Source organism: Triturus cristatus, chromosome 12 (genome assembly GCF_964204655.1).
Source record: "Triturus cristatus chromosome 12, aTriCri1.1, whole genome shotgun sequence".
In the NCBI taxonomy this organism is placed as follows: Eukaryota; Metazoa; Chordata; class Amphibia; order Caudata; family Salamandridae; genus Triturus; species Triturus cristatus.
The window spans coordinates 573369264-573385664 of NC_140595.1; the positions used below are offsets into that span (position 1 = coordinate 573369264).

Here is a 16401-nt window from a genome sequence, read left to right on the forward strand (position 1 = left end):
ATGTAATCAGAAGACTGGAATCTAGCGCTGCCTGTTGGCTTTCCCTTCAATGATGTATGACACTCAGTGTGAACTTTAAGACACTGGTGCACCACTGGGCACCTCCAGCATTATTACATGGTGTCCCAGCTGTTAAAAACAGGTGTTCCATTACTACCCCTAGCAACTCTATCGCAAGGATGGAGGAAGGTAGCCAGTTTGGCACAAATCCTCTCTAGTCTATATTTTTGAACAAGCTCCAGCAATTACACCCACCTGTTTCTGTATTAAAATGTTGGAGCCTTATTGCTTCTTTCACAACGTCACCTCTTTATCAGCATTAAGATTTGCTTTTCTCTTTACTGAACTGTAAGCAGTGCCTCACGTGCTTTTGGCCTTTTCCGCCTGTAGTTGAACGAGAACAGTAAGATTTTCCGTTTGCTTTCCCTCTGAATCTCTAGTAAAGATAAAGTAGATGTTCAGCTGCAGTCGGAATGTGAATAATTAACCACAAGATGGCAGTGTGGCTCCATGTTTTTTTTTTCTAAAGACTTAGTTGGTGGAGACGAATTTCCGATTTTATTTAGTTGGATTGTCTATAAAACTAACCACACGTCTTTAAAACAATAGCTATTTTTAGCAAAGAGTCAGGCATTCCCTTGGGGAGACAAGGAGATGGCAATGCGGTTTTTAAGGTTCGCCTGCACAGCGCTGTGCTCGTGAAATCTCTTCTATTTAATGTGTCTTAAAAGGGGCTCTTAATTCAGGTCCCGTCGCGGAAACACTGTGTCCTTCCGCTTTAGTGGGGAACTTGTTTTTGTTTACTTTCTGTGGCTGAACACATTGAAACCGTGTCGCACATTTTGTGTACTTACCCTGGCAGCACGCATTGAAACTCTGCTTTTGAAGATTCATCTGGCACGGCTACATTGATGTCCATTAAATACAAGAGATTTCACAAGCACAGCGCACAGGTACACTTGCTGGCATGCGGGCAACTAGAGCCACATTTCGGGGGGGGGGCTGAAAAAGATTTCGGGGGGGGGGGGGGCGCTAAGTCTTCCAGCCATAGGCAGAGTGGCTGTAAAAAGGGGTGAAAACACAACAAAGGCCTCATTAACGAGTAAATGGTCTTTTAAAGACCTGTGAAGTACTCGGGTCCGGCTGCAATTAGACGGACGCCAGGCACGACTTCGGCCCCAATGGACAAAGTGGGGCTCATGAATAGGGTGACCAACCGTCTGTAAATTTCACGGACCGTCCGTTAAATGGAAGTCACATCCGTAGTCCGTGACAATCCCTCTTACGGACGCCTTGTGTCTGTAATTTTGGGGGTTTCAGCACCCTGAACTGCGAGAACTCCCTGCTGGGGCCGCCTCGCACTCCTCTGTGCTCAAGAACAGCTCCTCCCCAGCCTCTCACAGACTGTGATGAACCCTTTGTCCTTCTGTCGGACGGCTGATTGTGGCATACAGAATGACAATGGGTCAGTCTGGGCAATTAAGGCATTTGGTGGGCCTGAAGGCAAGGGAAAAAACAAAAAAACAAATTAGATGGAAGTAACATTGTCCAGTGACATGGCTTTTCGCTAGTGTCATATGCCAAGGACACCCAACTGGTCATTTCCAGCTCTTCTAACACAGACACCATTGCGGGAAAATTCCATGGCTGTCTAAAACATATCGTGGACTGGATGCACCAGAACTATCTCAAGCTAAATACCGGCAAGACTGAAGTGATGGGGTTTGGGTCTGGTGCACCGCTCTGGAACCAGGATTGGTGGCCGGCAGAGGCAGGAAACTGCCCTGTACCCGCAGGAAAGGTCAGGAACTTGGGAATCTTAATGGACGATCAGCTGAGCTTCCTAGGCCAAATTAACCAGCTTACATCAGCTTGCTTCTTCCAGCTGAAATCCTACGAAAAATCTTCTCTTTTATCCCTCCGGAATTATGGATATCCGTTTTCATTGCTTTGATCCTTTCTAGGATTGACTATGTTAATGCCCTCTTTATGGGCATAAATAAGCGTCAACTATCAAAACTGCAGTGTATTCAAAATGCTTCAGCTAGAATGCTGTTGAATATGCCTACGTTTCACCATATATCCGGCAGCATCAAAACTCTTCACTGACTGTAGGTGCAACAGCGAATTGAGTTTAAAGCTCTGTGCTTGGTACATTAAACCCAGTTCGGGGGAGGAGCTGCGGATTTACAGAAACTATTTCTGCAGTACACTCCTCGGCACAACCTTAGATCGGCCAGCAAAGGTCTAGTCCAGATCCCCAGAATACATAGAGCTAGATGAGATGGTAGGAGCCTGACATACCGGGCGTCCAAACTATGGAATGAGTTACCTGACGATATCGGACTCCAACCGTCCAGACCTCGATTCATGAAGTTTCTGAAGACTTGGCTATTTGCTAGGCAGAAGTAATGCTACTTCTCTTGTGCTAAACCCGTGTCCTTCCTCAGTGCCATGACGCCTCGGCATTTGTGTGCTCTACAAGCATAATACTTACTTACTTAAAAAACAAGCATATGCAATTGGCCACGTATTTGTACAAGTTGGAGCTTTTGTTTACCTAATACATAATTTAAACTTATTTTGACTTGCACTTATGTTGGTTGTCTATTTACTTATATATTATTGTGCGATCTCCTCTGAAGTGACTTTAAAACTTACCCTTTGTCCCAAAGTTTGATCCTGAATTTTGACCTTCTGTCCTGAATTTTTACACTCACTGTCCTGAATTTGCACCCATGCCAGTTGATGACTCTACTCATGAATGGCGCTGTCGACTGGCACGTAACCTGTCAGGAGGGTGCAAGCGTACTACAGAGACGAGTGGCTGCACAGATCTTGCGGTGCCGGATCCACTGCATGTGTTTAAATGGAGAACTACAAATTAAACATACTGATTTCATAATTGATATCACTGCAACTGAGCCATAAGCGTGCTGCCTTCTTCATAACTCGTGGAGGTGGGGGGGGGGAGGGGGGGGGTAGAAACATCCAGACCCAGGAGGAACAGAGCATGGATCGAAGGAGAAGATTCAGGAGACAGACCGTGGCGCAGCACTGCCTGATAAAGCGAAGGACACTGAATTACATTGTGTTACTATACTGTGTAAATATTCACATTACAGTGTGCATTAAAGCACTTGTCTTTCTTGAAAGGATAAGCGCTGTGCTGGACATTCATTTAGTGTGCTGTTGTGTGATTGCGGAGTTCTGAGTTTGAGCACACCCACACTACCTCTCCAAGAAGCCTGTGACTGCTTGCCATTGCTACCACTGAGAGTTAAGGGCTGAAGAGGCTGTCATCGTCCTAGTCTGCACAGCCCTTCTCGGACGCGAACCGGAGACATAAGAGACAAATGGCCTCAATCTCCAGGAGTGAGGCTCAGTAGCCCCTGCTTGCCCCCGTGACTCCCTTGTCTCTCCAAATGGGATTGGACACTTTTTTTTTTTAATATAATGCTCACATGTGAATGGCAAGAATAAAAGACTTATTTCATAAATGTCACCAGGCTCCATCCCTCAAACGCCAAAGGGAGTAACATTTTACAAAACATTTCCCTTCCTCAGCCTGAAAATACAACTGGAATGGAATGACAAAATCTAGGGCAGTTTGCATGACTGAAAAGAGCTAGAAACAAACATCTGTATAACAAAAATGCTTAAGGGTGCTACCAACGGCTCTACATAAAGTACATGAATGATCATATCTGCCAAGTTTCCCAGGTCCATGCGTGATAGGCCGCTTCTCTAGTCCAAGTTTTTTTTTTACATCGTAGTCCAGTTTTACAGAGGAATTAACAAGACTACAAGTCCCAGAATTCCAAGAAAAACCATGGCCTGGTGCAGCACATCCCGCATTGGCCAGGGGAATTTGGCAGCGCTGAATGGCTAGGTTCTTTCAAGGAAACACGTGCGACTCTTCACACATTGTGTTCAAATCCTTCTAGAACAAAAAAACAAAAAGCAATATTGTTGAATTTGCTTAAGAAAGCTGTGCCTCATCCACTAATGTGTATGCTATTCGGTCGAGACTGTTCTAACCAGTAACTAGCTCAACAGTAAATATTTCTATTTCCAGGAAAAAAAATACTTACATTTACACATCACACCCCACAAAAAAGATCCCAAGTGAGCAGCGTATTAGTGTTTGGTTCCCTCCAGACACTGTCTTTTCAAAGCACTAACCAAGTCATGGCAAATAAGTCACCAGAGGAATTTCTTTGTAAAAACTGAACAATCAGGGCGCCTGTGTGCAGCTTTTTCAAGTCCTGTCGGTCTACTAGGACACCCTTGGGTTCGGTAAATACTCATGGAATTTTACCGTTTACTAAACACTTAATAATAACCACAAACCTCTTTGCAGAGGTCCACCTCTCACTGAACAGATTCATCTTAAAGGCAATGGACTTAAGAATACATAATTGAACGAGGTGCACATCCTGTTGAAAGGCAAATACAGGTTCAAAATATTCCTAACTACAACGCCGTGAACTTTCCTTTCTATCCAACTGCCTGTCTGCTCCAGGTCTGTGTGTTTGGCAAGAGTTACGTTTTAAAACTATCTTGGACAGATATGGAGAGTTTCCTTACTGCATTTTGAAGAGTGCCACTTGGCTTGCAGATTTCTTCGAAGTAATTGTTGTAAATTACAATTTACTTACCAGTCGTGCTTTTACTCCAAGGCAGCTCTACCATGAGCTCCAAATAGTTCCTTGTCAAAGCATATTCTGGCATTGATTGAGGCATTTTCTTTAATCTGGCAAAAAGCAAGCAACAAACTGGGTTTAGATTTCTGGGTCTGTAGCCCACAATACCTTGTAGGCCAAAGAACAAAAGTATAGATTCCAGAAACATCTACCCAGGGCTCAAATTTACAAACCGAAATGTGTCTTGAAAAAGCAGCCACCCTCAAGCTGAACCCACATTAACCAGAAACACCTCTAAAACACACAAAAGTCAAAATCTCACTGTGTTCAACACCGCAGTCACATTTGACCGATAGCTAACGCCAGCATTCAAAGAGATTCAGAGAACCAAAAGAAAAGGCTCTCTACAAAACTCCTCAATAAACATATAGGTAAATAAAAACAGAGAAGTAAAGGCAAGCAGTAGGAAGCTTGAAAGGAGCTGAGCATCACATAAAGTGGCATTAAGGCCACAAATAAGGTGAAAAAACGTTTAATCTTATTCCAAGTCATTTTGAAAAGGCAATACCATATGGTCCAGTACTTATCGCATATCCCTGGATTTCCTTCACAGTAAACCGTAAAATTGCGTGCAATAGCTATCAAGTTTATCGGACAACGTATATAGTGCATGCTATATAGTGCATGCAATGTTTATAGGGCACAATGTTTTATTACATGTGGTAAATACAGCATGAGGTATTTGACATAAGTGAGGGTTGTTGTCACATGTGGTAAATACCAAGTGTTGTAAAAAACATAACATACAGTAACTAGAATTTAAAATGCGCACAGGCAATTGCCCCATAAAGCTTCCACCAGCAAAAAGATGGTACATTACACCTGACGAGAGAATAAAAAATAATTTTGTAAAGATCAGACACCAAACACACACAAGAACACACAGATATCCCGATTTCCTCCTTCACAGATTCAAAGGGCCACGGAACAATCGTACCACAACCCCAAAACAAAGACCTTCTGAACACGGTTCCTTCTCACATGGCAGAAGCAAAGTACATAGGTCAATATATACAGGCCTCATCGCTTGCACTGAAGACCAATAACATGGATGCATCCATTACTCGCTATTTTATTCTGCTTTGCCAGATCCCACCTCTGATCCAGAATGAGATTCAACATGCAAAGAGGTCCAGACTGCCCAGTGTCAAAGACAAATGCATGTCCAAAGAAGCAGAAGACGACCTAGGATGCACAGGACAAAGCTGAATCCCGTTAACTAGATGGAGGTCCAAACAACATGTTGGCTGAAACCAAGAACAACATTCTGGCTTCCATTGAGGATGCCTGGGAGCCGGAGCTCGACATTCACATACAGACAGTTAATGCCACCACCCCACCTTCTTAAACTGTTTGCTATACTAAAATTATTTACTGTTAACTTCATAAAGCCTACAGTGGACATGGTGCATTGGTTGTCATAGACCGCCTACTCAAAGATCCTCACACAAGTCATGGATGCCCTCCTGAATGGTTCTTACTAGCAAATTGCTTTCCCCAATGGCTCACGGAGACGGATATTCCAAATGTGCTATGGGCTACTCAGTGCGCCCATCTGACACTGGTAGCTCCCAAGGCCTGGTAACATATCTTCCACAAACATTCTGACAGTGTGGGTTACACATCTATGCTTCACACTTTGTGGTATGTGAAATGCAGCGGGTCCTCGGGATCATGGAGTTGTCTGTAGATCTGGGGAATCTGACACATCAAATCGACCAGGGTGCTTGGGAGTACAGGACATCATCCACTAACTTGTAACTTCATAGTGACTTGTAATCATCTATTATATCATGGGCAATGATATGCGCAAAGGCAACCGCATCCCATGCTCTCATGCACACCATGTCACAACCATATTTTAAGTGTGGTAACCCAAGGCATTCTGGGTCTTAGCCTTGCCTTCCTCTTATTGATCACTTGAGATGCAGACACCTGACTGCAAAGGAAATGCAGGACTAGTACCAATGTCTGTGATGTAAGAGAAACGCGCTCACCCTAGTCACGAAGTATGAGGTACACCTTAATACCATGGTGGTCGCCTATCATGATAGTCATAAGAATCTTGAAAAAGTCAAACATATTTGAGCATAGGCGTATTTACCATAGCTGCTCATACCCACATCTGATCACCCTCTATTAGGCAAACCAGATTACCACCTGAAGCAGTGACATATGACCCCCCCCTCCAAGAAAACCAGAGACTGTGCAGGAGCAAGGGTACAAAAGGAACACAGGTGCCGATGAAACACCACTGAGGATGTTTGACTGTTGAATGAGTGAGTGTATCCCCTATCTGCACCACACAGTTGGAGCGTTGACCTACAAGTCAGATGAGGTTTTCCACTTGTGCCCATTTATTGCATGCTGCGTATCGTAACTGTGAGGAGACGTGTACCAATGCCTAAGCAAGAGGACAAGGGGGAAACACTAGTGAAGAAGAAGATATAACAGAAGTTGGACATATCAGACAGCCAATAGGTACTAAGGTCATTGGCATTAGGGATAACAACATTTTGAATGGAGTGGATGTGATGGTGGAGAGAGGGGTGCCAACCCTGGCAGTAAAAGGAACGTTTGAAAGTCAGCCATTGCCTGTTGAGCTCAGATCTTGCACAAGCTATTCTAATCTTGTGCTACTACCTCATTTCATCCCTAGGCTTGAGCCAGGACAGGAGCAGCCTTATGCTACCATTCATAGTTTCAGTGGACGTCCTTATTGAAAAATCCAATTGCTGGCTTGGGATGTCTGCGATTGAGTGGAGGGCAGATGCTTCCACCAGGCAGGCTGTTGCAGCAACTGACCACAGGGTGAAAGAACAATTTATGATCGTTTTCATTTGGTCCCAGTATCTTGCACCAATTACACAAGAGTGCACTCGTTTTAGTTTTATTCATGACAATACAACGTAAAGAGCTTGGAGCAGTCCGGCAAACACAGGGCAGGGGGATGGCGACAATGTCTGCTTTCACTTTCACAAATGCCTGCTCTGCCTTCTAAGTCCACTGCAATGGTTTCTGGGTTTCCCTTTTTACATAATCTTGGAAGGTTTTAACGACGGAAACAAAACCTAGCATCTATTGCCTGCAATACCACGCAATAGCCAAGACAGTTCATACCGAGGAGACTGTCATCGGGCCTGACAACTTACTGGTGGCTTCAGCCCAGTCAGCTGAAAGATACATCTCCCCAGCGGAGAAATTGTGACCTCTCTCTAGAAGCCTTATGCCCTTTCTTGACCGATTCAGTAAGCAGATATAATGAATCAACCGTGCGCTGGTCATGAGTGGCAGAAGAAAGTAGCACATTGTCTACATACTGAACCAGAGTAGAACCTCAAGAAAAAAAGACTAGGGTAAAAAGATGAATGGGGATTCTGTAAAACCTTGTGTTATTCACAGGGTAGTTGCTGCCTTTTGTGTTGTCCTCCTAGTCTGGACATTGATTCTGACTTATCTGGGCAAATCCAGTAAGATCAGATCACATTTGAAGGCAGATTGGGGTAACTGCACTTCCAATGTACTCTGAAATCACAATCAATACGTTTTCTAGAGGGGCATCTTCTCTTTTTTTACCTTGGGTTCTGCCCCTCAACCCCCTCCATGTCTACCCTGATCAAACGCTTTGTTCACCACCCACCTTCCCCTCTCTTTTTCATTTTTTTGAAATGACTGCATTTGCAAAGCCATCAATTTACATTCATTTGATTCCCTTTTCCTTTCTTGCACTGCTACACAGTTTTTGGCAATGGTGACCAACTCAGGCAAATAGTTAAGAAAACAGTACAAATAGAATGCATTTGTTTCTGAACCTTAAGAACCAACCTTTGCACAAAGGCAGCATCCACAGCTTCCCGAGCTTGTTCCATTGGCAGGTAAGGCACAGAATCTTTCAAAAACATCCTTTAGTTGATCTAGAATCCTCTTAATTTGGTTTACAATTTGTAATCTTTGTTTAACCTTTCTTGACTGGACACACTTCTTTTAGAAATTCAACAGACAAGGGCAGGGCCGTTTGGACCTCCTCCAGAATGAGATCCGCATCCAGTTCTTGGGCCGCGACGTCCCCCAACCTTGGAATCGATAGGGCAGTAAAAAAGTCAGCAATGCACTCCGGATCCAGCAGTACACTACTCCGTGCCAGGCCACTCAGAGAATAACCAGGCAGGGGCATCGGGACACGCCTGAGCACTCACCAGAGCGTCTGGGAGAGCCATCGCTTGCTGCCCTTTTGAAGGCCATTCAGGGGTCAAGAGTAGCCCTCGAAGGACAAGTTGTACTACGTAATGGTGTTTTCCTGCAATTGCCTCTAGGGTCTGCCCTTCCTCATGGTGAGTGTGAGACAGTGCAATATACGAGCTCCAGATTCACCCCGAGGTTCAAGTAAAAAACTCCCCTCAATGATCCCAGGTGCTTGTAGCAGTTACTGCGAGGTAGAATGGGACACTGGCAGCGCCCCAGACCAAGTTCCCATGGAGGAAACCAAGATGTCACTGGTAAGGATGACCTCCCAGGGGGGACGCAGGGGAAGGCGTCAAGACCATGATTACAGATAAAGTCAGACTCACCACAAGGCAGGAAGCACACAAGTTCCAAAAGGTGTTCCAGTAGCAAGAGGCCTCTCCCCGGGCTCCACCTCCCCCACAGGGGCAGTGAAGCATCCAGTGCACTGGGGGGGGGGGGGGGGGAAAGGAACTTGGGCTTCACCGAAGTGAGGTATCACTCATAAGGACCTCCAAGGAACCCCCCGCATCCAATACTCCAGAGAAGTAGTCTTACCCTATTAGAGGGCTGCGCTCTGTCCTGACACAGTCCAACACCTGAGCCCGCATGTGGCACAGGGCTCCGACAGATACACGGCTGGGGGCCTCTCAGGCCACCAGTCGAACGGTTTGCAGGATACATGAGTTCCTCCTGTTGCACCATATGGGACTCCAGCAATCGGCCTGTGCAGCCCCTCACACACAATCCATGCATCTCTACAGTGCCCACACAGTTCCCTAGGGCAGACTCCCCATCGCGGTCAATGAAGGGGGCTCTGAGCCCAAAAATACCTCAGGTCCGAGTCCTCTGCGCAGGGCCCACTGCCGCCGCCAGTAGATGTCATCAGCCAGCAAGTGTGGGGCACTCCCAGTCGCCTCTCAAAAGCTGATCCTCCTCAAAACAGCCTCCCGTGCACCAACGGGAGCAGAGGCCCCCGCAGGCTGAAGAGTGGAGGATACAAGCAGGGTATCCCCACCCCACCTACTGAAGGGCCCAGGCCTCACTGCCCGGCTCCGACACAGGTCCCTGGAGCCTGGGCAGGCCTCCGGCAGACAATGCCTGTCATCAATGGGCCCCCGCAGGGTCAGCTCTATGGTGCTGCACACAAGCAGATAAAACCTCCTCTCCCACAACACTGCTGGAGCCACTGGATCGCCAGGCTTCTCTACGCTGGGTGGAGCTTCCCGCAGGGCCAGCAACAAGGCGGCAGGAAACAACGTGGCCGGGCCAGGATAATGCAGGCAGCGGCTCACTTGGGAGTGCGCGTCGTTCTCCCCCAGGGGTCGAGCACCACCGGATCACCCAGGCTTCCCTCAGGAGCGAGAGGAGTTAAGCTCCGAAGGAGGCAGGACAGCAGCAAAACATCACAGGATGCCGCAGGATTAGGCAATGGGGAGAAGGGACGCCCTAGAAAGCGTCCGGTCTGACATTTTGGCTGGCCACGCCTTCCCCTCATATTTACATATTTGCAAGTCCCTATTAAAGTGGTACTACATATGCAGATAACCTGCATATTAAATGCTACTGGTGGGCCTGCAGCACTGATTATGCCACTCACTTAAGTAGCACTTTAAAATGTCTTGGGCCTGCCACTGCAGCCCGTGTGGTTATTATTAATGAATTTGGAAAACTTTTGGTGAAATAAAAAAAAAAAAAAAAAAAAAAACTCAAATTCATTTTTCACTATTGCAAGATCTCCCTCTCCCGTAGGATAACATTGGAGTCACCTTATTATATTCAATATGTGACTTCCAAATTGACAACACCGGAACAGCTCGTGTTTGCTGTCTTTGGAATTTTAATGAAAAATACGCTTTTATGGTGAAGTCAAATTTTTATTACAATTTTGAAAATGCCACTTTTAGAAAGTTGGGATTTTTCTACCTTAGCTATTTAGTGCTTGCAGGACACACAATATAGAGCTTAGGAATGCCTGGATGGGCCATCACTGGCAGGATGGGAGAGTGAAGTTAGGCACAGCCCCACTTACACTTAAATAGGCTGTGTCCTGCCTTCACCCACAGGATTGCATACCACCTGCAGTTAGTCTGGATCCAGGGCAGAGGAGGCAGGAGAACTGTGCACTTCAGAGGGAAACCTCTTCAAAGGAGGCATCAGGTATAAATATTGTACCTCAGATACCAACTCTTCAGCACACTTCTTGACCTATGGAAGACTCCACTACGAAGAAGGGCTGCTGTGCTGCTGAAAGGACTACCACTCTGCTGGACTCCTGCCCTGATAGACTGCTGCCTGCTGCCCTCTTGCCTTGGTGAATAGGACTGGAACTTCAACCTGAATCCAGTACCACCAGAGTAACTCCAAGGGCTAGCCTCTTATAACCAGCACCTGATTTGATTTGGCAATTTATAAAGCGCAAACAAATGCCCAAAGGTGTCAAGGCGCACCAGGACTCTGCAACTGTGAGCATTACCCTGCCACGTGGTGCCACACCAGTCTTGGACCCTTGGAAGTAGACCAGAAGGTGCTCTGCCAGCCCACCTGTGGATCCAGCAGAACCGACTCATCACCTCCGCTGCGTGGCAATACTACGAGCAAAACCGCCACACCGCCTCTGCTGCAAGGATTCTTCCAGCACAATAACTCTGCATCAACCTTGCAGTCTGCACTGGAACTGCTGCTGCGTGATGCATCCCTGAGGCAGGACCTCACAACGCAAACCTCTTATTGACAGCAGTCTTGATGAACACAAAGAACTTGCATCCACAGTCTCTTCAGAACGAGGCAGTGCGCGATGCATCCTCAATGCAGAACTCCGTATCGCAAGCTTCCCTCATTGACAGCCTCATCGATGACAATGCAGGAACTCACAATCGCAGCCTCGCAGCTCCCCGAAACAGACGCATCAGCTCAGCTGCACAACGCATCCTAGAAGCAGAACTCAAAGCTCTGCAACCAGGAATTAAGGTACTCTTGTTCAGCGGGTGTAACTTGGTCCCTGTAGCCAGCCCGCACTAAATCGCAGTTAGCCCCAACTTGTGACTTTGTCCCGGTCCGGCGCAACCAGATAACCACAGTTGGTACTTATTGGTGCTATTTTCACTTAAATCTTTAAAATTGCATATACACGGCCCTACGGATTGGATTTTTGTTGTTTTGGTCTTATTTTATTTATTAGCATTTACAACATTTACTCTATTGTTCTAATCTGGTATGGGATCCTTTTGTGTTTTTTTACATTTTGTTACTGTTTGAAGTGTTGCACAAATACTTTACTCATTGCCTCAAAGTTAAGCCTCTGTGCCAAGCTACCAGAGAGTTGAGCACAGGTTCATTTAGGGTGTTCTTGTGACTTCACCCTGACCAGGATTGTGGTTCCTGCTTGAGTAGGGTTTCAGCCCCCTCAACCACCAACCCGATTTCTTACAATTGTCTTTTTGTGCTGGCAAAATACCCAACACTTTCCCATTCCCAGGTGTATCAGCAGGTGCACCCCCAGATCATCAGCCGGAATGAGCAATGGTATGAAAAGCTGCTAAAGGATCTACAAAAATCAGCAGGGCTGCATCTTGTTTCTCCTTTTCAAGAAAAAAATTAAGTTGCGAAGAATATTTTAATGGCAACTGTACATGTTCTGCAGGGGTGTCTGAAGCTGGCTTAATACGGTAAGATCGTTATTTTTGACGTCAGCGTGGAGAGCTGGATACTGTTTTCAAAGCAGCTAAGTATTCTGGACCATGAGCATTATGTAGCTCGCTACTTTCCTCAATTGAATAAGCTAAATTCTGAAGGACTGATCCGAGAGCTAAATTTGTGATAGTTTGGGCACTATCCTTGGCAGAGCGTGGGAAAAGGTGCAAGAACCATCACTCAAATTGGGTTTTAAAAGGCAACATCTTTGGTATTAAAGAACACAAAAAAAAGGAACCATGCTATTTTCTTGGTCAACTGAGCTGGTGTGCACACAAGGTAGGCAATCAAAATAATGAGGAGCTGGGTAGGTAAACAATGTGTAATGTAATACACTTTCTAACTAAAAGTACATCATATCCTTTTGAAATCGGTTACTATTTTCCATTAAAACCAACCTTTTAATCTCCTTAATGCAGACTTTAAGAGCAGGCTCGGGCATACTTGAAGATTTAATTTTCTTTTCAAGCATCGCCATGTCATCGACATCATCATCGTCCTCATCCTCTTCAGCATCAATTGAAAACGGTTTCCCTGGAATCTGATTCAGCCGCCGGAAGGGGCGGATAGCTATGGTCTAGGAAGCAGAGAAAAGTATATAATTAGTTTGGACATTAAAGTACATGGCAAGCAGCATATGCTTTGCACACTGAACAAGCTTCTCCCGAAACACAGATATTAAAGAAATGGGCGGCTTTTCATCCGTATATCCTTGAATATGAATTCAATCCTCCAACAACTATATTAAAATTAGCTGCTAATTCTTGAGCACTTTAATTTCCTGGAGAATTAGATTTTGTTTTATGACTAACTTTATATATTAGGTGATTGTTAATTTATTGGAAAATTCCCCAAGAACTTTAAACAAGTCACAAAATAGGAGGAAATTCATTGTTTCACTTTGGTGCCTGAATCCTACGCTGCGGTCTCAGAAACCCATCCACATACTATCTCATTTATCTAAACCATTCACTGTTGTCAGTTCGCTTTTCTTTTTCTATGTTCTTAAATGGTCGAGGACTGGCAACAAACTTTATTTACATTATATTTAACGAGACTATTGCTCCCACTGGCAAAATCCTCTCTTTGACTCAAACCAGTTCCTCTGTTCATTTTGCTTATTCATGCGGGAGAGGGAAACAGTGAGACAAAGTACAGATGAAGACTTCATAGTTTTTCCACTTGTTTCCGTATCATTTGAAAGAACAGTCCCGTGCACTCATACAATAATCAGTTCCACAAAATATGTGTGTCTTCGGTATGACATGAAAATGCTGAAGCTTCGCGATTTTTATGTATCCTTTAATGGGTCATCAGGTGAGAACACAAACAGCCAGCCGACACGTGTTTCGTCAGAGAGCAAGTCAAACTCTGACTCTTCAGGGCTAAACACAAAAACCGGAAATCATCCAAAATAGCAGAAAATATAGTGCTCATACGTCCAAACCAGACACGGATAGTCGTTCAATCAGCCTAGTTAGATCAAAGACTTCATATATAGCTATGGGCTACAATCCTACAGTGCAAAGATAATCATCCACGTGAGTCACGCCAGTGCAACACATGCACATCACAGATCCTTCCAAAGTATATCGATATATATTTCCGGATTACAAGGTTCTCTGTATCGCTAGGAGACACATGTGTGTGTCTACCAAAACATCCCTCCGACACGGGTACGCGTCCTGCCGATTCTCACTCCGACCGGTGGTGGAAGGACTTTTGAAGACTCTTCCCCATCGACCCTCCCGCCCCCCAAAGTAATCTTCACATACAGACTCCTCTTCAGCAGAAGTCTGCAACACTGGGTGAAAACTATTTGTTTGTCCTCTTAAGTCTGCTCTCTAATTCGGCGTTCTGTTGTGCTAGAGCAATCCATACACCGTTCTCGTTAGTAAGGATGAGCGATAAATTTTGCTCTGCTGGCACGAAGTATTTTCACGCACGAGCAAGAATTGGTATCCCCTTGTACGATTTTCGGGCTCTAGGATTGCACCTGGCGATATTTTGTCAATGCGGGCAGCCGCTTGCGGCGAGAAAGATGCTGCTTGAGTCGAAAATCTACTCAACCGGGCGCAAAGAAGGAGTGCCCTCAGGTGCGCTGCATGATGCCGTTTAGGCGGCTTTTGAAGCACAGAACAAGCTGCTGGAGTTAAAAATATGCGTGATGTGGCGATTGCATCCACTTGATGAACTCTGCGAATGTCGCTGAGTTTTTATGTTACTCCGTAGAATTCCATGAGTTCCGCACTACCCCCCCCCTCCTTTCTCGTTAGGCCTGACATCATCAGAATGTAATTTATTTTTACTGCTGTACGACCTCTACTTTTGACATAATTGTTGTAAGTACAAATGCAACATTGCCCAAAGTTCCTGAACAAATAAGACTCCAAAATAAGTCAAAGAAAGATAGACAGAATTGATAAATAGAAATGGGCACTCCATTTTGCAAATGTTGTCAGAAAAAAAAATATGGCGACTATCCACAAGACCCGAGACAAACACAATCTCAGCTGGTGTACTCTTCAATCAGTACAACAAAATGGTCGCACACTGCTCCACCCACTAGCGTGTTACCCCAAAGAACTGTGGTCCCTGTAGTCAGCGTCGGCGGGTACGCCTATGCTCAGTGGTGCGTGCAAGTCAGAGTAGCGTTAGCCATCCCTGGACACGTGTTTCGCGGTAGTTGCCGCTCGTCAGCAGGGAGTAGGAAGAGTGTGGGGTTGCATGTATAGGCTGCTAAAATCATATCAGGTCTGGTACCTCTCGTAGCAACGCAGGTGCGTAACCTACAGCCCGTCGGCTGTCGGGGCTCAGGGAGCCACTAAATAACTACAACAAAATGGTCGCACACTGCTCCACCCACTAGCGTGTTACCCCAAAGAACTGTGGTCCCTGTAGTCAGCGTCGGCGGGTACGCCTATGCTCAGTGGTGCGTGCAAGTCAGAGTAGCGTTAGCCATCCCTGGACACGTGTTTCGCGGTAGTTGCCGCTCGTCAGCAGGGAGTAGGAAGAGTGTGGGGTTGCATGTATAGACTGCTAAAATCATATCAGGTCTGGTACCTCTCGTAGCAACGCAGGTGCGTAACCTACAGCCCGTCGGCTGTCGGGGCTCAGGGAGCCACTAAATAACTACAACAAAATGGTCGCACACTGCTCCACCCACTAGCGTGTTACCCCAAAGAACTGTGGTCCCTGTAGTCAGCGTCGGCGGGTACGCCTATGCTCAGTGGTGCGTGCAAGTCAGAGTAGCGTTAGCCATCCCTGGACACGTGTTTCGCGGTAGTTGCCGCTCGTCAGCAGGGAGTAGGAAGAGTGTGGGGTTGCATGTATAGGCTGCTAAAATCATATCAGGTCTGGTACCTCTCGTAGCAACGCAGGTGCGTAACCTACAGCCCGTCGGCTGTCGGGGCTCAGGGAGCCACTAAATAACTACAACAAAATGGCCGCACACTGCTCCACCCACTAGCGTGTTACCCCAAAGAACTGTGGTCCCTGTAGTCAGCGTCGGCGGGTACGCCTATGCTCAGTGGTGCGTGCAAGTCAGAGTAGCGTTAGCCATCCCTGGACACGTGTTTCGCGGTAGTTGCCGCTCGTCAGCAGGGAGTAGGAAGAGTGTGGGGTTGCATGTATAGGCTGCTAAAATCATATCAGGTCTGGTACCTCTCGTAGCAACGCAGGTGCGTAACCTACAGCCCGTCGGCTGTCGGGGCTCAGGGAGCCACTAAATAACTACAACAAAATGGTCGCACACTGCTCCACCCACTAGCGTGTTACCCCA

The 16401-nt window shown here is 46.1% G+C and overlaps 1 protein-coding gene across 1 annotated transcript in view; it reads right to left on the bottom strand.

The window, feature by feature from the left end:
- LONP2 (lon peptidase 2, peroxisomal) overlaps window positions 1–16401 on the bottom strand; it is an 860677-nt gene that overhangs the window by 727705 nt on the left and 116571 nt on the right. Inside the window, exons 5-6 of the mRNA XM_085638877.1 lie at window positions 13019–13197; window positions 4662–4756 (exon numbers count right to left, since the gene is read on the bottom strand). Of these exons, the coding sequence (XP_085495003.1) occupies window positions 4662–4756; window positions 13019–13197 (274 nt within the window). The remainder of the gene's footprint in view (window positions 1–4661; window positions 4757–13018; window positions 13198–16401) is intronic.